At 55.2% G+C, this 22,518-nt stretch overlaps 5 protein-coding genes across 5 annotated transcripts; 3 read left to right on the forward strand and 2 right to left on the reverse strand.

The window, feature by feature from the left end:
- Positions 1-357: 357 nt before the first annotated feature.
- Positions 358-1,512, forward strand: MNN9 (Mannan polymerase complex subunit MNN9; the record flags this gene model as incomplete). The annotated part of the gene is made up of 2 exons (XM_037315915.1): positions 358-1,437; positions 1,492-1,512. The coding sequence occupies 2 exons, from the start codon at positions 358-360 to the stop codon at positions 1,510-1,512; spliced, it is 1,101 nt and encodes a 366-aa protein (XP_037184953.1).
- A 999-nt stretch (positions 1,513-2,511) lies between these two features.
- On the reverse strand, positions 2,512-3,240 carry pex4 (Ubiquitin-conjugating enzyme E2 pex4; the record flags this gene model as incomplete). Its single annotated transcript, XM_037315916.1, has 2 exons — positions 2,512-2,837; positions 2,988-3,240. The coding sequence occupies 2 exons, from the start codon at positions 3,238-3,240 to the stop codon at positions 2,512-2,514; spliced, it is 579 nt and encodes a 192-aa protein (XP_037184954.1).
- Positions 3,241-4,453: 1,213 nt separating this feature from the next.
- Positions 4,454-7,243, reverse strand: CGCA056_v000656 (uncharacterized protein; the record flags this gene model as incomplete). The annotated part of the gene is made up of 1 exon (XM_037315917.1): positions 4,454-7,243. The coding sequence occupies one exon, from the start codon at positions 7,241-7,243 to the stop codon at positions 4,454-4,456; it is 2,790 nt and encodes a 929-aa protein (XP_037184951.1).
- A 7,915-nt stretch (positions 7,244-15,158) lies between these two features.
- On the forward strand, positions 15,159-15,633 carry cgrA (rRNA-processing protein cgrA; the record flags this gene model as incomplete). The annotated part of the gene is made up of 3 exons (XM_037315918.1): positions 15,159-15,225; positions 15,288-15,433; positions 15,493-15,633. 3 exons carry the CDS (start codon positions 15,159-15,161, stop codon positions 15,631-15,633), a joined length of 354 nt encoding a protein of 117 aa, XP_037184952.1.
- Positions 15,634-16,745: 1,112 nt separating this feature from the next.
- On the forward strand, positions 16,746-18,090 carry CGCA056_v000658 (uncharacterized protein; the record flags this gene model as incomplete). The annotated part of the gene is made up of 2 exons (XM_037315919.1): positions 16,746-17,374; positions 17,442-18,090. The coding sequence occupies 2 exons, from the start codon at positions 16,746-16,748 to the stop codon at positions 18,088-18,090; spliced, it is 1,278 nt and encodes a 425-aa protein (XP_037184949.1).
- Between the last annotated feature and the right edge of the window lie 4,428 nt (positions 18,091-22,518).

The raw sequence follows: 22,518 nt of genomic DNA on the forward strand, positions 1-22,518 counted from the left end.
CTACCAGCCCGAATCAACCGTCGGAATCTCGTATCTGGCCAAATTTCTCGCTCCTTCCTGCCAGAGAGAGCCACGAGAGGGAGCATCTTATCTCGACTTCTGTCCAACCTGCATGGCCAACCTTTTCCTTACTCTCATCTGCAAGAACGCATCTACACTCTTTTGATACCCACGTATCCAATACGCCGAGAGAGCGCGCGCGCCGAACCGCTGTCCCGAAAGCTACGAACCTCCAACCTAGCTGCTTGCGCGAAGAGGATCGAAGCGAACTGCCGTCGACGACAATCCTCCCGTCTGCGATCAAACTTTATGATTTCCACGTCCTCCATCGCCTCCGCGTGAGCACCCACAGCACCCATGGCTCGCCCCATGGGGTCAGTCCGCTTGAAGAAGGCGAACCCAGTGACCCTCGTCCTCGGTGTCTTCCTGTGCATTTTCATCATCGTCTTCCTTGTCGGGCCTTCCAAGTCCTCCAGGCCAGAGCCCGCAGGCACCGCCTCCCACCACCTCTCGCCGCCGACCGCACCCTACCGAAAGAAGTCGAAATCAGACACAAGACCGCCCCCAGTCGTCCGCTACAACCTCAACAATGTCACGATTACTCCCGATCCAATCACCAACCGCGAGTCTGTCCTCATCCTCACGCCCATGTCCCGCTTCTATCAGGAGTACTGGGATAACTTGCTGACCCTGAGCTATCCTCACGATCTCATCTCTCTCGGCTTCATCCTGCCCAAGACCAAGGAGGGCAACGCCGCGACCGCCGCTCTGCAGGAGCAGATCACCAGGACCCAGGACACCGAGAAAAAGTTCAAGAGCATCGTCATCATGAGGCAGGACTTCGAGCCCGCCATAGCATCCCAGGACGAAGCAGAGCGGCACAAGATGGAGAACCAAAAGGCTAGGCGTGCGGTCATGTCCAAAGCTCGCAACTCGCTGCTTTTCACCACTCTTGGTCCTCAGACCTCGTGGGTTCTCTGGCTCGATGCCGACATTGTCGAGACGCCGCCCAATCTCATCCAGGATCTGGCCGCCCATGACAAGCCCGTCATTGTGCCCAATTGCTTCCAGCGATACTATAACGAGGACACCAAGAAGATGGACGAGCGGCCGTACGACTTCAACAGCTGGCAGGACAGCGAGATCGCGCAAAAAATGGCCGAGTCCATGGGCCGCGATGACATTCTGCTTGAGGGTTACAAGGACATGCCAACGTACCGCGCGTTGATGGCATACCTGGGTACCGACGAAAAGGACAAGAGCGCAGAGATTCCTCTCGACGGCGTCGGTGGTACGGCGCTGCTGGTCAAGGCCGACGTCCACCGCGATGGCGCCATGTTCCCTCCCTTCGCCTTCTACCACCTCATCGAAACCGAGGGCTTCGCCAAGATGGCGAAACGCTTAGGTTGGCAACCGTTTGGACTCCCGAATTACAGGGTGAGTAACAAACCCCTGAACCAAGGCCGTGCAACTCATGCTGACAATGTGCAGGTTTACCACTACAATGAGTAATGATTCAGCATCATGACGGGATGCAGCAACAGGAGCACGCCCACTACTCTTGTACCCCAGAGGTGACAGACCTGTAAACACCCGTTTCCTCCTTCATCAGCCGCTGTCGACAAGTTCACGGCCCGGGCGGCGGCGGCGGCATTACGAATTTATGTGCGGTGCTTTCTTGTCCATTGGAAACATATGCCTTTTAGTGTGCAGATACCCATCCTGTATCTTGCCGACATAATTGCATTCGAAATTTGAGGAGGAGAAAGGGAGGTGCGAAAAGTAAAGAGACGGCGTTTTTGTAGTATATTTTTTTGCCCATGTCACACAAACAACAAACTACGCATACAGACTTTTATCGAGGCGACGAAAGGTTCAGGACCAGGAGTCAAGGAAATAGGCACGGTAGGCGGGTAGGCAGGCTGCGGGCGCCGGCGAGGATCCTGAGCAGATGCGATGCGTCCCACCTGTGTAAGAATAAACGAAGCGGCAGGGATCGAGAATGGCGGGGAGAAACGGGCTACGTACTGTTGACGCAGGACAGACTTGCAGCATTAGAAGGTGTCTCTTTTCGTTACGTTGCGCCCAGGCAGTGTGATAGAGAGCGAGATGAACATGGTGTTCTGTTTTTTGCAAGAGGGTACATACACCACGAAATGTCCCAACTTCTGATCCCATGGGAAATTATACAGTCTGACGAGTCGTCTTATCAGATGCCCTTCCCTAACCTACCCAACCCACGCGCGCCATCCCTTCCATGTGCAACAAGCCAAGGAATAATAATAAAGATTATAAACTGTCCAAAAGACCCCGTCCCATTTCCGCGCCCGAAATCCCGTCCAAATTTCCTGCTTGTCTCTCCCTTTCGTTGTTGCCCCGTTTCCAACGCAGGGCGTGTTGAATGCGCTTGCTTTTCCCCATGCTCTCTTCCTCCCCTACCTCGAGAAGAATAACACCATCCCCGATAACGGGGAGGGTGGGGGTTCCCACCACGTCAACGAGAAAGTGACCCTATGGGCCGTCGTACCGTCCCTCGTCGTCCCGACACCAGAACTCGACGAGGGCGCGGGTGCCCAACACGTCCCCGCCGCGCAGCAGCGCCGCCACGTCGACGTTGAGCGGGCTGTCCGTCTCCGGATACGCCAGCAGCGTACGCACGGCGCGCACGCTCTCGAGAACGCTGTACGCCGGCGTCCAGGCGTCCTTGAGCAGGTCCAGGCAGATCTCGCCCGTCTGCAGGGCAATGTTTGCGTGCACGATTGGCGTGACGAAGCGTATCGTCGGCGGGCGGAGGGGGTAGTCTGTCGGGATCTTGATTTCGAGTAGCCAGCGGCCGTCTGTGTTGTTGTGGAAAGGAAGTCGTCAGCAATGTACACACTTGTGCGTATTCTCTTGGCTAGGAGCTTGAGGAGTAGGGAGAGAGGGGGAAGGAGGTTGCCAAGAAGCGCAATTGAGGAGGAGCGAGGGGGAGATTCTGTCTTTCATACCATCATATCCATTCCCAATCCCCCGTCCATTGATCACAGCCTGCCATAGCAACAAGTCCTCATCGTCGACCGGCCCGAGCCTCTCAATGCCCCTCTCGTCCTTCTGTTCCCCGCGCCAGACGTCAAGCTCCTTGATGAGGCGCTTGATCGCGCCGCGGCCGTCCGACGAGGACTTGGACTTCTTCTTGCCCCCAACTGCTGGGCCCGCTGAGTTTGAGCTAGAATCGGGGAGGTTCTGGATTCGCCACGACATCTTGAGGATGGGCGCCGAAGAAGAAAGAGGTCGAAGGGATGGTGCCAAGAGCTGCGCCGTTTGGGTCCAGATCTGGTTTCGCGGTGCTGCTGGTTGTGTGCAAACCAGACGGTTGGAATCCAGGAATGTACGGTATGCACGCTGGCTCACGTGGAAAACTGCTAGTCGCGATTGGAGAGGGAGCTTTGTTGGAGCTTTGGCATGGAGGTGTCGAACTTTCGGATGGGGGGGAGCTCTTCGCTTTAGCCTAGACGTCAGGTAGCGTGAGGCAAGTGTATCCAACAGCCTGGAGCTCGACCACGGGGTACCTTTCCCCCAAAGTGCGCCAACCAATCAAACGTATGACGCGACAACGAAGTGGATCCCACGGCTTCTACCGAGGCTCCTGGCCATGCTGTTCACACGCACATCGGGCCCATCGTTCGGCCCCTGACTTTGCGGGTGCTCTCCGCAAACCTGCGTGCCCCATCGTGGCAGCAGATGCTGTCCCACGATGGAGACGTTGCGTCTCGTTACGTGTCACACTCATCGTTCGTCTCATGTAATCACGCTTCATCAAACTCAAGGTTACTCAGAAATATGTTCATTAATATTTGTCTACGTCGCGGTTTGTCCATTGTCTACAGGGCTGAAGCAGCCAGCCGACCAAAGAACCAAGAGAACACTGTAATTGTGTCTCGACTTGTCTGCCTCCTTTCTTTTCGCCTTCCTTAATTCGCAATTCATCCCTGATATGTCCAGAGAGCGGAAACAAAGCCTTTGAACCACATGTTTCCGCCCCCTCGCATAGTGCCTAAAGACATATGGCCGCGTACCTGCTGCTATGCTCATGCAACTTGCTGCTCATGCTATCATCACAAAGAACGCCGAATTCATGTCCCAAAGTAGCTCGTATTATCGAGAACGCTTGGCCTCACACTTCGTGTAGAGACCAGCGCCGAGCTTGAGATGCTTTTCATCTGGTGGTAGGAGTACGTTGGTGATGGGTGACGTCTACCGAACGTGTTCGCTTTGGAGTCGTTGCCCCTTTTCCAGTAAAAAAAGACATCATCTCGTCAGACAGATCCGCCGAGAGAGAAAGTGTAAAAAAGTTGTACAATAATTCCATATACATGCGTCGTGAAGTCACCTTTATCGATGTAGGTGCGCCCTGGGCAGCCTGCGACCAATCGCCCGGTCTGGATGGTGAGAAAGAGGGAACTTGTCGACGGTTCTACGCCGAGTTGTCTTCCTTGTTGGGCTTCCAGAATCGCATCATCCGGCTGAGCCGCTTCGACTTGCTGGACTTGTGCTTCTTATCAGTCTCACCATCATATGAAACTTCCATCGAGAGCTTGCTTCTTTCGCCGTGTGAGCTGCTGATCAGCCTGCTCAGGCTAGCGAGACTTGATCGCCTACGACCAAATGCACCCGATCCGAAAGCAGCAGATGACACAGAAACAGGTCGTTGCTGTTCTGGGCGGAAGCTCTCCGGCCTGAATTGAGAGTTGGTGGCAAACGAGCTATCCCTTGTCATGGTTGAATGACTGGAGGTCAAAGAAGGGATGTCCACAGAAACTCTAACCTCAGGGCCTGGCTCGCCGAGAAGAAGAGACTGGAAGTTGTTCTCCTCGTTGACCGACGATGGCGCCGTTGAGATGCGCTGGGCGTCGTAGGACATGGGTGACCGAGGCGATGGGAACGAAGAAGCATGGCTCATGGAGTAAGGGCTGACGGGAACATTGGAGGGCGTCGGCAAGTGCAAAGGACTGACGTCGACAGGCGCCAAGTCTTTGCTTGCGAGAATTCGGCGAGGCGAAGGAGTCTCGGAACCGCTTGACTCTGCCTTTTCCTGGAAGAGAGATGCTGTTCGGAATTCTGGCATTTCGGGTAACTCAGGTACGGGCTCCTCGGGGATTGCTGTTTCTTGCAGAGAAGCCACAGACCTCTCAGATCGCATGCTTGTACCCCTCTTCACTTCCTTGTCGGTGGTTATCGAAGCTGACTCGGCGGTGCTGTCGTCGACAACGTCAGACGGCATGACGTCTAGTATAGGCTTCGTAAAAGTTGTGGCAGGCGGGGTTGTCTCGTCAGTAGGCACATCCGGGTCAGATTGAGCAGTTCCCCTCCGAGCAACAACCCGAGCTTGCGAGGCAGGAGACTTGACGCCATTTTCATCCTCCTCCTCATCCTCCTCGAACACATCAGCCATGGTTGAGCTGCTACCAAAGCGGTGAATACCAAAGCGGCCGGCCTCGAAGGGGACCATCTCCGGCGCACTCTCCGCTCGCCGGTGGTAGTGCATGCCAGGTCCGCTAAAGCCCTTCATGCCCTGCGCGCTGTGCAGCTGGCGCTTCGAGGAGCCTGCGGCTTTCTGGGCTGCCTCCCACTCCGGGTTGTTGGGAAGAGGGGTGTTGAAGGGGCCAAGGGCGGCATCCAGGTCGATCATGGGGAAGGAGGTGTCGTCTTGGGCTGAGGCTGGTCGCGGCTTCCACTCTTGAACAGCTTGTGGCTGACTGGAGGAGTCCGTGACAAGGAGTGTAGGGGTGACGGGCTCAACGTCAAGTTCGGGTTCAGCGAGGAAGACTTCCTCCTTGACCTCTTGTTCCACAGGCTCGGGTCGAATGACCTCGGCGGAGAGGTCTAGATCTTTGCACTTCTTGGCCCGCCGCTTCTCCTTGCGGGTCAGGATAGAGCCAGCCCAGGTTTTGACCTTCTTCTTCTTCTTGGACTTCTTGCCGTCCTTGCTGTGGGGATCGGAGGCGTCCGAGATTCCTACGGATTCTGAAATATGTTCCGAGGAAGATGACGACAAGCTGTTGGGTTTTGATGCAGATTCAGAAGAACTGGAGCTGACGGGTCTATTACGCAATGGCGATGCTGCTGCAGCAAAGGGATCAAGACCGAAGAATGACCAGCGTTTTGGTGTTTTCGTCGGACTGGGCATGGGCGGACCAACGCTGGCTGCCTCGGCCACGTTGATGAGTGCAGGAATGGAGTTTCGCCTTCTGGGAGAAGCTCCCACAGACTGAATGCTCTGGGACCGTTCTAATACCGCGCCAGCTGTGCTTGGTCTAGATTCGCTGGTCTGGCGTGACGGGGTGAGTACGAGAGGAATAACGGGTTCCGTCTCAATATTTGTGATGGTTGGGATAGAGATGATGGAGGAGATGCTGCCCGATACGGAATGACCGCCGGGTCGAGCTGTGACGGTGCTGGAAGTGTCGCTGGATACCATAGACAATGGGCGTGGAATGAATTCCAGAGTATCAGAAAAGCCAACACGAGCGCGGGTCACTGGCCTGGCCACGGGTGACGCTCGGCCACTCGAGCTTGCTGATCCGTCCGACGGTGTGGGCATCTCCCTGGGCACCTTCAGCGAAGGCTCAGACTCAACATACTTCAACGTCTTTTCGTCGTGCCCTGTGGGTTGGTTCTCCAAGCGTCTGTTGTCGTAGTCAGAAGGGCTTGTTGGCGCGCTGCTCCCTCGAGGGGGCCCTGACGTGGGAGGCTGGAGGATGAGAGACAGATCGTGACTTGAGAGGGCAGCGGATCGGCGATGTTGGTGGCCTCTACGACCCGGAGGCTTAGGAGGGGGTAGTTGAAAGCCATTTCCTGCAAATCCACTCTCTGGTCTCGTCGGGCTCGTGCTCGCTACTGTGATGGAGTCACCAGAGCGAATGCTTCCACCGACGAATTCACTTCCTCCTCGTCTGTGGCCGTGGCCGGGCCTTGAAGCAGACAGAGAGTTGGGCGATGGCACGAGGCGAGGTGATATTGGCGGAGGAGAAAGCGGAGGGCTGAGCAAAGCGGTATCGGGAGACAGCGAAGCACCCGGGTTGAAAGTGAAGTTTGGGAGCGCAGGCGATCTCCGGTCGAAGGATTCGGCAAAAGGAGACGACTTGTCCTGAATCTCGATGGCTGACAATGGACGTCGGCCAGTTGCCCTTGAGAAGGACGAAGGCGCGGAAGCCGAAGAAGGCCTTGCGGGGAAGACGAAGGGAGGATTCGGCAGAGGAGGCATCGTTCGCGGTGATCGTTGGGGACCTGAGCCAGAAAAAGATGGTGTTGTAGAAGAATTATCCAGCATTGCCGGGAGAGGGAGCGATTGCATCGAAGGGTCCTCCAAAAGGTGAGTGGCCGGTGTTCCCATAATACTCTCAGGTCCAACAGCAGTTGCCATTCTCGACTAGGCCGCGCTGCGGCGATCGTGACAGTGAGAAACTAGGCGAAGGACATAGAAAGTCGTGAAAGGGAGTAAAGTGGTCGTCGAGAGGAATCAAGTCGGGATGTGGTTCGTTTCCAGACGTGGGAGGACGCGTGTTGGAGGATTTGCGAGGTGATGACGAGACTTGTAATTAGTTCTGTGGCATCAGACTTAGCAAACCAGGCTCTCGTCGGTGCTTTTTTTTTTTTCCTTCGTCGTGACACGGAATGATGAAGGACTGGCGGGCGAGCGGGCACCTTGCGGAAAGTGTCGAATGCGGCGCGAGGGCGATTGGGAATTGGACGAAATTGGCGTTCACGACTGCGGACGTGAACAGAGCCGGGCGACCAGGTAAGACAAATGCTATTTATCGAAGTTGAAATTTTGAAGAAGTTGTAAAGGAGCGGACGGTGCAAGACCAGAAGCAAATCTGCAAGATTTACAGCTGGAATTGGACCACGAAGCTGAAGTCAAAGAGCGACAACGGCTTCGGAAAAGGGTTTTGGGGGAAAGAGAGTTGATAGGAAGAAGAGGGGGGTTGCGACGCGGAAGACTAAAAGAGAGGATGGGATGGATGGGTGGATTTGGGATTAGAATTGGGGACAGACACACGCACACAGAGGCACCACAGGCACCACACACACACACACACACACACACACACACACACACACACACACACACCAGCAGAAAACACAAGAGAGAGCGAGTGTGGAAGCGACGAGTCGGGTCCAGCGGTTGGGGGGTGGAAATCGGAAAATAGGGGGGCGTGGTGAAGGGGAATGGATCAGGGAGGGTGTGGAGGCAAAATCTGAGTTGGGTTTGGGCCGGCCGGGGGGGGGGGGGAGGGGGAGGATGGAGTCGTGCAGTGAGCGCTGAAGAGAGAGTGGGTGTGCAGTGTGGTCAATAGAGGGCAAGTGGCAGGCAGACGGGCGGGCACTCGCACTCTCTCTCACACCTCACTCATCAGTTCCCTCCTGCCGTCCGTCGCGCCAGGGACACTGGACACAGGCCAGGAACATGCGAAAAGTGGATGCGCGATGGTGATTCCATCTGGATGTGAGGTCAAGACTCGGGCAGGGCCTGTGACAAGGCAAAGCAGGGACGACACTCCAGGCTGGCACTCTCACACACATAACTCTCCCTCCGGAACAAGCATCAGCAGGCCAGGGCTCCAGGGCTCCAGGGCTCCAGGGCTCGAGGCAGCCAGCCCAGGTTGATGGGGCAGCGGTCGCAGTCGCCAGTTCTCTCTCGTCTCTGTGTTGGATCTGCAGTGTACACCATGAACCAATGAGAAGTACCCTGCAGGGGCAGCGTCTGCAGGAAGGTACTTGGAACCTCGCAGCTGCAGATGGGGGATGCAGGCCAGAGACACGCCAGACTCCAGATTAAGGTAAGGTGGGAGTACCTTACAGGCAGCCAAAGGGCAGGCACAGGCGCAGGCACTGAGCAGAGGAAACTGGCTTGCGCAACGCACAGCGGTTCTTGTGACCTCCCTGGTGTCATTCATAGTTTGGGAATTGAAGGCAAGATTGAAATTAGGTGTAGAGTGCAAAAGTGAGAATTGGGAATCCATGGATATACGCTGAGAGCGACGAACGCACGTACAACACGCTTCGTTTCTTGCTCTGTCTTTCGGTATAGCACGTCCAACCATACCCAGTAACTCATATTTAATTGCCAATGCAAGATAAACAAGTCAGACTGGACTGCTTTGCTCTTTGCGCTCGCCCGCTCTCAGATGGCTTACTCTCAGACTGCTGCAAGAACCTCCTGTCCTGCGCATCCATCATCTTACAAGTCATGACAGCGGACTTTTCCACCGTCCTCCTCCCGCTGCATGCAGTGCGCTTCGGTTTTGGTTTCTGAAATCCAAATCCAAACGCAGATGCAAATGCAAATAAAATTTCTGCCCTTCCGTCCACCTACCCGCGGAGTATTCATGCCCGTCCTGCCGCGCTGCTGCCGCCACCATTCTGCATTCACGCACATGCATCGCAGCAAGTCTACGGGCCCTGACAGATACTTGTGCGGCCCTGCAGCTGTACCTCTCGTCTGTACCTATCGTACCTGCAGTTTTTCCAAACCTGCTTGCCAAGGATAGGTAGGCTCTCGCGCAGTAGGTAAGGTGAACCGAGGTGTAGTCTGGACGACCCAACCCAAACCGACCACTAGAAACCGTTCTGTGCCTGGCCAACCCGGCCAATTCTACCTCTCCTAGGCCCGTCACTGTGGTGAGGAGGAGTATCGTAAGCCAGGAGACGGCGTTGGCTGCCACACCCTCGCTCGCTGCTTCTGCAGGCCAGCTTCTTCGTAGACACCACCACCTTACTAGCCTGCCTGCCTTGCCTTCCAAGGAAGCCGGCTCTGGTTCTCAGCAGTTCGCACTAACAAGCGGCCATCTGGCCACGGTCGCAGCCCAGGACTCTTCTGGACGCCTTTGAACACGTCCAATTGCTGGGTAGCTTAGCTGTCGCATAGCTTCTTAGCGGCCGGCCTCCAGACGTTGGGCGGGTCGAAGTTGCGCGGTTGCCCTGGCAGAGAGCCCCTTTGGCGTCAATGGCGGCGTTGGCCGACGTTTACACCGCTTCCCCTGCCGCGACAACGAACGCGCCGTTTGATTGTTTGCTCTTCTTTGTCTCATGCCACGCTGCCACTACCAGGCGATAGACCAGACTCATACTTTTGCGAAAGGGAATCTGACTTTATCAAAATGGTTTTGCCATAGTCTGAGACCGTTGCGGGTGGATCTAGCAGTCATTCGCCTGCAAGTCAAAGGCCTGGTGCTTCCCGTCCCCCCAGGGAAGGAAGGGAAGGGCAAGGGAAACGGGAGCGGAAACAGGGGCGTTGCGCCTTCCTCTCTGGAGTATCAAGCCCAGTCAAGCCAGTGCACACTCGAGGTACCCAATCACCTATTCGTAGAAACCTACCTGGTAGCTTGCGTGGTGTGTCGTGCATCGAGACCTCCATTATTTTCTCTAGCACTCAGCATATCCGTGGCGGTACGTACCTGCTCTGTACCTTACGTAGCTGCTGATCGCTGCTGAATACCTATCCATTTCGTACCTGCCTACGTTTGCCCAAGCTCACTCACGACGGCAAGGCACAACAAGCGCATCCCATGAGCAAGCCGGCCGACGCGCACGGCCAGAGCAAGAAACTTCCCTTCAGAATAGAAGCCATTGAGTCTTTTGCTAGCGTGGCGCCTTTTCTTGTGGTCCTTACGGCCCTTACGAGCTCAGCAAGTTGACTGGTCCTAGACATGGAAATGGACCTGGGCCAGGACAACGCGAGGCAACGCAGACCATAGCAAATCCCGCAATGAAGCAGCCGCAACCACCACATCGAGAAGACATCTGCCTCACTAGACAGGTGTCGCCGGCCTACTACTAAGCAGACTACCAGCTCCAGTCCATCTCAGCTCGGGTCAGCTCAGCTCAACCAACGGCACCTCCGCCCTCTCTGCCCACCGGAGAAATCTGATGCTAACAATGACGGGACCAGACGACCACCACATGGCAGGCGTACACCAGACGAATCATCGCTTCTCCGACCTGCCCAAAGAAGGTCCCCCTAGCAGACAATTGCCTCTCTAGGCACCGCACCGCCTGATTTGCCTTCACCCACGCCCCCTCCATCGTCGCCATCGCCCCATTTACGGCAAATGGCAGAGAAAGCCAGAGTAAAGAGCAGAGCCTCGACGTCGTTGAGAGAACAGACGAGACGAAGAGACAGCAAAGTCAAGCCCGGCCAAGTCATGTCACGCCCTGTCGTCCGTCTGTCTTGCCAAAGTTCAGCAAGGCATAGCACAGCACAGCCAGCACCGCGCCGTTCACTTACACTTTCGCTCCGTCATCTGGCTGCACACAGAAAAGACAATCTTCGGTATTGGCTTCGTCTCCCCGACCCGAGCCACCCGGACGAGTTTCAACTTTCCAGAATCCAGAGCCGTCTTCGAATTATGCCTCGACTCGACTCAGCTCATCTCGACAGCTACGCCGCAATACGGTCCAACGCCTCGGATTCTTGCCTTCAATCCGGAGCCGTCGCCAAAGCGGTCAAGCAGCGAGTGTGTGTGGACAGCATTCTCACTGGACTATTCTAATGTGGCTGCTTTGGAGCGGCGTTGGAGCCGAATTCCTCCTCCACGTCCAGATGCAACGGCCGCCTCTGAATGGCTCCTCGTCTCGAACCAGGGACGGTCAAGGGTGCAAAACGCATGTGCCAAGTCCCCGTCGTCACTTTTGCTCTGTCACTCTTTGCTGCTAGGGCGCACAGCGCCCGCGCACCCCCCAAAAGCCTGGAGGCGCGACGAACGAGGGATGGAGACCGCAGACGAGGGGCCACACACCCCCAAGCCTCAAAGACCCCTCCCATCTCCATATTAAATCAATCGGCCAGATGACCGATAGCACCTGGCAGATCTACTTGCTTTTTTTCTTAGTCTGGAATGGCCCTGCGGCCTGGGGGAAGACCACCTGTAGCGATAACCCGTCAGTCTCTAGCATAAGGACCGAAACATAGTGCGCTGAACTTCCAAGTTTCTCTGTCACTAAGTACGGTTCTGTGAATGGATGCTGGAGCCAACTTTGGGCTGTCTGGCTTCGTATTTGGGGCCGGGACCAATCTTTCAGTGCGATCCGTCACCCCGGCACCTCTCGCCGAAAACATCATCTGTCAACGTCGTTTTTGGGTGCTCGTGCTGCCTCACACTTGAGAGCAGCCAGCGTTCCTTTCCCACTAATGGTAACTGATGCAGCAAAAAGTCCGGATGCCTCCAAGTGTCTGCTGTGTAAGGGAAGATGGGATGGAAGTACCTTAATTCTCCCATATTTCCCGTATTTGACGCCCCATCTCTCAACCCCGGCCTCTTGGTGGGGGAACATGTCACAGTTGGAGCTGGATGGAGGCAACACGACGCGAACCCCAGATGGGACTGTGCCTCTTTCTGTCACTCGCAGACCAGGTTTCTATGCACAGAGCGCCCGTTGCCGAAGACACCCGATTGCAGGACCAGATGGATACGCTGTTTTGTGTCAAACCAGGGACTTGATCGCCAGGTCGCTCGGCGTGGAGAGACATAGCCATGATGTTTACTGCGATTGTCAAGAAACGACGCAAGGCTTTTGACTTCCGACAAGAGAACAAAGAGAGTATCAAGCGGCATGAACTCTAATGTTTGTTTTTCCTCACGTTGCTACGGCTTGGAGCCGCATCTTGACTCAGTGTCCCTGGCCTCGGGGCCGATGGTCTCGCGGTGCAGGATGCCAGTAATCGCAGCGACTCGGACCGCCGCCGTCTTTTTTTTCGATTTGGGGTTCGACAGTTTGATAAGACGATTCATCCAACGCTTGGTGGCGACCGATGGGAAACGGGCAGGTTCTTTGTGCGACAGGGCCGTTTCTTTGCGGCTTGACGGCAGTGGACAAAGAAGGCGAAGCTCCCCAAACGACGACGTTATTAGCCTGCTTAGCGGGCTGGTACTCTGCTCATGACCCTTCAATTGTTTCGAGTCGCCCGTTGCAACGGGAATCAACAAACAGGCGCCCGCTGTCCTGTTGCCGGTCGACCATGCCATGCATCGAGTGACTCCAGAGTTATCCATGGCCGCCGTAGTCGTGTCTCTCTCCCTGAGAGTTGCAGCTGCGCTGCAGGTGCAGATAACCTCCGCGCCTCCGTCTCACTCGAACCAGAATCCAGCCTGTCCTGTCAATCACTCGTGTTGCATCCAAACCCACCCGCGCGAATGCAAGCTGGAAGTGGTGCACAGACGGACCTGCATGACGCCACGTACCAATCGAGGCCGAATTGAGGTTCAAACGCCTGATAACAACACGAAGAACTTGCGGTCACCAGTCGGCAGATTTTGTCGACGGGATGGCATAGCAAGTGCCATGATAGATACACACGGCATGGCACTTACGTCAGTAGCAGCTTTCAATCAGCGCCCGACAACTTGGAAAGTTTGGGCCGGCGACATGTCCAACATGATTGATTGCCCTGATTGCCTTGGTAGCGTTGGTTACCGAGATTCCCTCCGAATCATGGTCTGTCGGCGTCAGGTTCGTGGCCTGGTCCACGACACCGTGGACTCCCTCTCTGCATCAGACACACCTGCATGGGGATATCAGGACCAGTTCCTCCTTGGGGAGGCCCTCATCTCCCGGCAGGGAACAAAAATCCTCCTCGTGATTGATGCTTTGCCTCCTTGGCTGGCAACCATCTCCACCGGACCAGGATGGCTCAGTTCTCAACGAGACCCATTTCCTCCTGTTCCCTTGTCCAATGTTTCTTTCCCCGACCTCTCGTCAGTCTTGCAAGCGCGGCTCCGGCCCAAAACATCCTGCCTTGCATCATTTCATATCCGATCCGATCTGCCAAATTGTTCTAAGAATACCAGTCTTTCCCGCGCCAGCCTCCCAGCCCTCAATCAGCGTTGGCGGGCGGCAAATCAGAGCGCACCGCGCCGGGTCCAGTCGAATTGCGGATGACCCAAGGTAATTTCGCCTGCCAGATGACTACCAGCCGCTTTCAGCAAACCCCACGCCGCCCACGCCTCGGTAATGACATTAATGACAGGAAGCGGTGGGCAAGTCATCATAAATTTCTCTCAACACTGCCGTTGTTCAAATTTTTGTGCACTGCCAGATGTCCTTTACCTAATCTCACTCCTCGGGATCAAACGACGCCGGTATCCCTGCTTCAGGTGGCCAAGCACCCATCATCTAAGAGGATCTTTGGGGCCCTCGCATCGGGAACCTGGGGTCGCAGTCTGGGATATCCAAGTTTAACGCGGCCTCGAACGCGTACGGTACTTCTCGATTGGTCAAACGAGCAGGGATGTCGTGTCCAAATTCTGATATTGGTGACCAAGTTGGCAACTGGAGACTGAAAAGGTCTGCCGCGTTCATCTCGGCAGCCTCACGAGCCACCACCACCACAGCTCAATACCGGATATCAGCCTTCATCTGCTGGGTGCAATTCCATTGCAATCTGTCTGATTAGTCCCGCTGACCCAACTGTCAACGTCTTTTCTGCTTCCGTGGCCGTCATCTCAACAATGAGACCAACCATAACACTGCCAAAGGCTGAGCTGGATGGCATTTCTTTGAGGCACATAACGACGTAATGTCTCAAGGCCGGGCCCAGCCCTGAGCCACGACCGTTTGATGAAAGCTGGCGACCTCCCGACGTATGACCAACAATTTCTTGGAAACGAATCTTAGGCGTCATTTCAAACAACGGGGGGCGCATCGAATCTTTTATTGATGTGTAACGGGAAAAGCCTCTCCCGAAGAGCGTCGGAGGCTTCTGTCCGAGGCTTCTACCATCGTTTGTCGAACGATCTGGTCAATGGTTGGGCACCGTGTCTCTGTCCCCGACGATCGAAATTGTCATTTCAAACCCCGATCGACATTGATTCCCGATGCTCGCATTCCTCATGCGCGCCTCCCCTGGTTGAGGATTCAGGACGCTGGACCCTTCGTGAAGCACTCACTAGCCACATGTTATGCACGTCCTTTAATTTATGGAGTTGTACCGCCACAGGCGCAACTTTACTGGTTGGTCGGACGCGCTAGCCGTCTCTGCAGCCTTGTGCCCCGCCGAAATTTTTCTGTTCGACATGGCAAATTTCCCAGCCGTCCGCAGAACAGCGAATTTCAACTGCGCAAATTGACGTTCGATTAACGTTCCTCCGCCTCCAGCTCTGCGATTCTTCAACGCTGCCGTCATGTCCGCAGACAAGGCTACGGCCACGACCTCCGCTGCTGACAAGCCGCTTGGCATGCGGAAGAATGGTACCTCATCTGCCCCATTCTCCGGCCGATACAGCGCACCCAGCTAACTCTCCCTGCGACAGGCAAGCAATGGCATGCGCCCAAGAAGGCCTTCAGGCCGACGTCAGGCTTGACGTCCTACGAGAAGCGCGCCAAGGAGCGCGTTGCGATGGCGGCTATGAAGGCGAAGGAGAAGGAAATGAAGGACGAGAAGGAGGCAGAGCGCAAGGTACATTGCTGACCGCCCTCACTCCCTGTTAGGAGACGTCGTGTTGACACAGCTTCCAGCAACGCATCCAGAATCTCAAGGATAAGAAGGCCGCAAAGGAGGAGAAGGAACGTTACGAGAAGATGGCTGAGAAGATGCACAAGAAACGGGTGGAGAGGCTGAAGAGGAAGGAGAAACGAAACAAGCTCATCAACTCATGAGCGAGTCCGAGTCAAACAGAGACCACTTGAGCGGGCAAAAGCCTCTCTGCGCCAGCAAATTTTCTTTCAACGCCGGTCCCGTTGACAAATACCGAAACATTGTCGGGGAGCGAAGGAGGATTCGGGCCTTCCGTTCCCTGGTTCGCGCAGCTCGGCGGACAAACAAGGTGTCACAGGGGCTCATGCGAGGGTGAACGTTATACGGGACAGGAGGGAACGGCTTCGGGGGAACGTGTGCTTAGAGTGCGGCTCGTTCATCGGAACGGCGGGCGCGGAAACGGCACTTCGGAGGCGAGTTCGGAGCCGGCGAAGGGCAGTTGGTGAGGCAAGCCAGCAGGAGACGGGAAAAATGCGAAGAGAAAAGCGAAGAGAAAAGCGACTTGATTGTTCTACAGAAAAGCCCTATGAGGCTAGCCATCCGAAACTTCGTCTCGCGTTGCGATCGGAACAGAGGACAGATGACGGAGATGGAACCGAGCCCAACACCAGCTCGAATCAATCCATAGTTGACAATAGAAACGATAAACGTCTGACTTGAAGCTGTAAACCTGGGTGGTTCTCTCTGCATCCTCTGCCCAAAAACCAACATGGCGGGGTGGTTGCCGGCAGTGAGGTTCAGACGACGTTTCAGTTGATGCAAGCCATACAGGAGGAACCTGGGGTAAGGGGCATGTGAAAGTGCGTCATTGGCCCAAGACGGACCACTCGTGCTGAGAGCTTCGGTTCCGCGCCCCGAAACCGTGCACATTCCACCTCCACCTTCCCGTCTCCTTGTCGGCTTGCCTGCTGGCTGTCCTCTCTCTAACACACCGCGTCAACCAACACACGCTTACCCTTTTCCTTCTCCAGGGAACAAGCCACAATCTTTTGTGCCGTTCGAAGCATTGACCGTCCCAAGCCCAGAAGCCAAAAGACAAGGCAGGCGACACACAAAAGTCTAACCGGGGCCCAGTCCAGCCCAGCCCATCCCATCCCAAAAGCCGTCTGGACCGGGTGCCCGCGGCGGCGAACGCGGTAGCGGCGGTCGGCGGCCCAGCACCAGTCAGCCAAACTTGGGACTTCCAAGCCCCACGAGCGACGAAACAAGAGACGACGGTCAACAAGGTGAAACCATGTCCGCCGCCCGCTTCGAGCTGCCGACGGCGGCGTCGATGGCAGCGTTGTCGACAGCAGCGGGCATCAGCAACTCTTCGTCCGGTAACAGCAACGGCAACGGCCACGGCACCTCCTCCGACAAGGCTGCTCCCGCGCCCGCGGCTACCACGACTGCGACTGCAACTGCTACCGCAACATCGACTGCCACCGCAGCCGCTGCCGCCCTGCTGCCTGCGCGCAGACCGAGGCACCAGATCACCCGCTCCATCACCGAGTTCTCGCCGCCGCTCAAGATGCATCGTCACCGCCACAGTCACCACCACCACCCGACGCCGCAGCCACACCATCACAGCAGCAGGCGGGACAACAGCAGCAAGTTCCTCTTCCCAGACGAGAGGTCTCCCGGGCTGTCGGCGGCTGATCGGAGCTTGGTGTTGGGGAGGAGCTCGCTCGACATGACGAGGTCGGAGTTCGCGACGCCCAGCAGGAGTCCGGACTCGAGCAGACGGACGAGTGCCCTTGTTGGCCCCATGCTCGGGGGCGGGGAGAATTCTTTGAACGTCTCGCCGCCTCGAGGGAAGGGAAAGAAAGCCAATACTGCGACTTCACTGGTGGTGGAGAAGGAGAGGACTGCCAACAGGGTCACGTATGTTTTAATCTTGCGCGCAAAGGAAAAAGGGGTGTGTTCCATACTGACTCGATGCGATATGCAGGGGTTTGAAGAAGTCGCTCGTGGACCTGAGCAGCTTCTCAACGACGACGACGCGCCGGCTTGACGAGACGTACTACTCCGTCCTCGAGAAGAAGAGCATGCTGCACAATACCATATCGGCGATCAAGGAGCTGGCGGTGGCGTCTCGGCGGCTGACGGGGGAGTTTGAGCGCGAAGCCGAAGAGATGGCGCGGGACGTCGACGGGCAGCTGGCCACCTTTGGGCAGTTCAACGAACAGGAGCAACGCATCGAGGCGTTGCAGACGAGGATCGAGAAGGGCAGGACGCGGATTCAAGGGCTCGGGGAGAGGGTTGACCTTGTTAGGAGACGCATCGAGGGATGGGAGAGGGCAGACAGGGAGTGGCAGGAGAAGACGCGCAAGAGGTTGCGGACTGTCTGGATCGTCATGTCTGTCGTGTTCGCCATCTTGATCCTGTTGTTTATGGGTGCACAGTATGCGCAGCAGGTTGGCGGTGTCGACCTGGAGGACGTCGCTACCAAGATTGTTGAGAAGGGTGCTAATCGCACTCCGGGCTTGGGTGTCGATAGCAAGGGTGACGGGAGTCAGGAAAGGCATGTGCCGCCGCTATGGGGAGATCGCGGTGGAAGAGAGGAAGAGGACAGGTTGAGGGTTTTTGACGAGTTGTAGGTGAGGCATCTGGTATATCCGTTTTGAAAGCGCACGGGATAGGCATTGCGAGGTTTTACATGGTAATATTTGATACCCCTCAATAGAATAATCGGTTACATCTACTTTGACTCTCTTCTGCTTTCCTAATAGACTTGTACACCATGGAAGGAAATGTAGGGGGAACGGAATGAAAGCCTGGAGAAGTATTTTGAGCGTTCACTCCAAGGGCGCTCCTGGCGCAAAGTTCCCATCGGAGGCGTTCGATCATAATGGCAGCTTTTGTGGACAATGGATAGCTGGAAAAGTTGCTGGGAAAATGAGGTAGAGGTAAGGAAGATGCCGTCGGCAGCCTCGAGTAGAGAATATCTTTAGACATCTTCAGAAGTGTGCGCGCCCTCGCGGCTCAAAGTCCAAGATAGACAGCACTTCTCGACCATTGCGGCATTCACGGACTTAAAGCTACAGTATCCTCGTATATATCGACGTTATCCTGCCCGTTGCAACTTGTCTACTTACTCGCCATCACTTTTCTGGCCACCTTCGTCATTCTCGCCGTCTCTTGTACTCGCACCTCCTGTTTCATTCAGAAATCCTAATCAGCAGTATACATATGTTTCTTGCTTGAGCCTGTTCAGAATACACATAGGGCCCAACAGTGTGCCGAGTGGGGATCAAGTCTTCTCGTGAGTTCAGGGGCTGCTATCGTCTATTACAAAAGCCATAGGTGGTCGGAGAAGCAGTGTGTGAATATAGCATTCGGTGTATAAACGCGGGTCCTATCACGTCCGGAACCGGTCTCGCTGCCCATATTCATACATAGCTCAACTAGAAATACTTCTCCCATAACAGGTTTGAACTTGTAAAAGTTGCAACTTCAAGCTGGTTTCATCGTGATGGTATACTCCTGGTTCGGGACAAGAGTCACCATCTCACAGATCTTTTTCACTTAATCCTTTGACTGACGGAAGACGGTCAAGATGCAGATACATGAGGTCAAAGATAACCCATAATTGGATGTCTTGTCTTGTGGCGATGACACCTATCACCCTGCTCATCCTAAGGCAGGAACCTGTCCCTTCAACCCACCGCTGGGCAGATCACAGCCCCATACTAAGGGGAAAGAAGTTTCTAAGATACGAGAGATCTTCTAATGAAGGATTGTTCCACATCCAGAAGCCGGAATTTGGTACCTATAACGCGGACGGAACGAGCACTTCGTTCATCAGCGAGTGTCCTCACTTGGTAGCCCCATACCCAGTGGCATCACCGCACAGCTTCGGCTCATCGTTGAAGTCCCCGTATTCAAAGGTGTCGCCAGGTTGCAATCATAAATGGTGTAACTTTTGAAAATATGCAAATTCAGCTTCGCACGCCTTTGGTTCCTCGGAACCCCGTATTATCATCTCCTACCACAGAGAGGTGAAGGTTTATTCCACGAGAAGAAGGTGAACAGCAGAAGCTCTTCCTGGTTAGAGAATACACTCTTTCTGAGAGATCACTCAAAATACGGCTTTCCGAGAAATATTCGTTTTGACGTCAAAGTCACTCCCTTCACCTAATGCGGCTCACGGAGTTGCGCCAGGGGGGAAAGAAAAAAAAAGGCCTGAAAACTTGGTTGCCCTCACAGGATATCGGCACAAGTACCCAAAATTGTGTCCAGGGAAGATTCAAGAGTCCAGGAATGATCTTGAGATATGATATTTGCTAAGCTGGTCCATACACTGCAGGCTGGGGAAATCATGCTTCGACGAGACTGAAGCGTCACGCCCACACTTTTGGCCACATGTTTGTTCATTCATATTACATGGACAATATCGACATCAACTGTCGTGATTTAGACCATATTTGACACGGCCAAATGTTAACGACGAGTATCAGTAGTGCACTTTGAAGCCTTAGAATATAGACTTAAGGATTATCGATGGTGTTGGAATCAGATGTCGTAAGCATCCCCCAGGATTCAGGTTCCAAGTTTTTTGATGACAAGTCCGGAAGAACTTTGGTAGAATACGATCCGGGCTGAGGACACATCGTAGAGCCCCGGAACTTCCCCAAATACCGTACTGAATACGATCAGAACGGATGTTGCGGGCCTTTCCGATCTAACCCGCCAAAACCATCACAGACTCCACCTCCGTTCCGAGTGCCCTGATGGATGGAGATTACTTTAGAGGCTGAATGAATAGTTGCTGTTCAACTTTGTCATCACCATCGGATTTAACTCAAGGCTAAGCACCGGGGAAAGCAAGCGGCGACTAGCCCTACGATTCGGGATGGCCGATGGGCTGCTCAAATGAGGGTTATGCATATGTCGTGACCATCACCGAAAGAGGCCCGCTCCGAACCCCGACGACGGTCCTACCGTGCGTCTTGGGCCCGGCACCATATCCGCGTAGGCGCAGGGATGAAGCGTGATCGGAAACGGGGCGTTTTTCTTCTTACCTGGTGTGACCCATTCCGCAGAGGCTTGGTTGGGCCTGAGGGTCCTGATGGTGAGAAAATTGTTTCCCGCGAGCCGCGGGATCCAGAAGCTTTCTTCGACCAGCCTCGTGCGTATTGTGGCGCTAACATTGGTTAGGCCCCAAACGTACTTTAAGGATGTTTTACGAGCAGCCGCATCCTCAGATCGCGGACAGAAAAGGCCCAGCAAAGATTTGCTTGATCGCTGGGCAGGTGGATACGGCGGGGGAGAATGGCACGAAGAAGGGCCGCAGAGTCTCACGGGAGCGCAACCTATCGAACAATCGGCGCGCTAGCCGTTCGGTGCCCCATTTGGGCCGTTCGGCGTCGTCCGGGCCAAGGAGCTGATGGCGACAATGATTGCGCGTCTGTGTCCTTGGCCAGCAAGGCTGACTGACAACAAACGGAGCGGATCTCCTACCAAGGATGTAGAGGCTTCTTGGTTGGGGGCGATGCTTTTTGAGTCAACGAATGGAGCAACACGTTGCGGGCTGCAGACTGCGGCGAGTGTGTGACTCCGTCAAAATCTCCGACGGGGAAAACCAAACAGCAGGGCAAGCAAGGTGCCTGTGTGGCTGGCTGGTTCGTATGAGAGAGTGAGAAGCGAAGCGAAGCGCAGGCCAAGGCCTCTTGCAGTACCAATCCGCGAGTACTGTATGGGATTGTGGCTGAAGTGTGTGTGTGAAGTGTTAGAGGTATGTCACTTGGAGGTTACTGTCGTGGTGCTCAGTGGACGTGCCATCCGTCGTGTGTGTCTCTAACGAGTCTTGGGAGGATGGGGGAGAGGTCTTGTCTCGGCTTTCGGCCCAGCTCCAGAAGGGGGCAACGTCATGCATCCCATGGCCAACCCTCTACAGAAACCACCGCAGCAGATGTCACCGCCACACCTCTTCAGCGTCATTCGGGCCTCAGAATGCGATCAGCCAGTGTGCCAGCATAGAGTACCGCGTAAGTAAGAATGGCTCAGTGGCCAGACTGTAGGCGCAGTCGGGGAGACAAGGTGGATCATCCCTAGCAGTAAGGCACGCGGGAAAGGCTTGGCTTTTGGAGATGGCTGCGCAGTGACAGTCGAACGTGCTGTCGGAGGAGGGGCGGCAGTGAGCCAGCACACCCAACAAATATCCCTGTATCTCATCCTGTGGTGGTTTTTCTGCCTTTAGGTTGGCCCCCGAATAAGAGCAAACCGAGCTTCAGCATCGACCTCGCGCGTCACAACGCCTTGTTGTCAGGGGCAAGCAAGCACAAGGAGACAGGACCCTGAACTGCTGAGAGGCCGAGCACACAGCACATGGAGGGGGGAGAAGAAAAAGTCAAAAAAGACGGTTTGCCGTCATCCCGTCCAGGGCGGCCACACTGTTCGTAGAAGGGTTCTCCCGCGTGTTAGATACGGTTACGGTCCCTTCCTTGCTTTTCTGCTGTGCCTTGCTTGTTTTGTCTGCTGTTTCCTGTCGTGAGTCTCCGCCAAACATGGCTTAGGAGATGGTGTATGTGTGTGTGTTGGTGTGCCGTCTCCCCGAGCTAAGGTGTCCGAGAGATCCATCCGCTCTGCTGGGCTGGCTTGGCTGTATGTAGGTTGCGAGACTGAAAAGAGAATAAACATCCCGATCCATCCCTATGCGCGGGTGACTGACCACCTCACACGTACCGCTTGCTTCACACCCAAAACAGCTCCATCAGTGTCGACGGACACACAGCTCTGAGCTCATTTTGTCTCCCCCGTGCCGTCACCAAACGACGTGTGTTGCCCCCTCTACTACCCCTAGCTCCCGCCGAGAGAAAGGAGCTATTAAAAACCGGGAAGCAAGGCAACTGAGGCAGTCGGAGGCTAAAAAAACAACGACGACAAGAAGGTTGCATACATACCAAGATTAAGCGGTTTGGGATACCACCTAAAAAAAGGCTTAAGCCAGGCTCCCCGCCGTACCGCGACAGCATTGACTTTCAGCTACCGTTGCCGCTTCTTGCTCTCGTTTCCGCCAGGCTTCA

Source organism: Colletotrichum aenigma, assembly GCF_013390185.1.
Source record: "Colletotrichum aenigma strain Cg56 chromosome Unknown KSG_Cg56_contig01, whole genome shotgun sequence".
Lineage (NCBI taxonomy): Eukaryota > Fungi > Ascomycota > Sordariomycetes > Glomerellales > Glomerellaceae > Colletotrichum > Colletotrichum aenigma.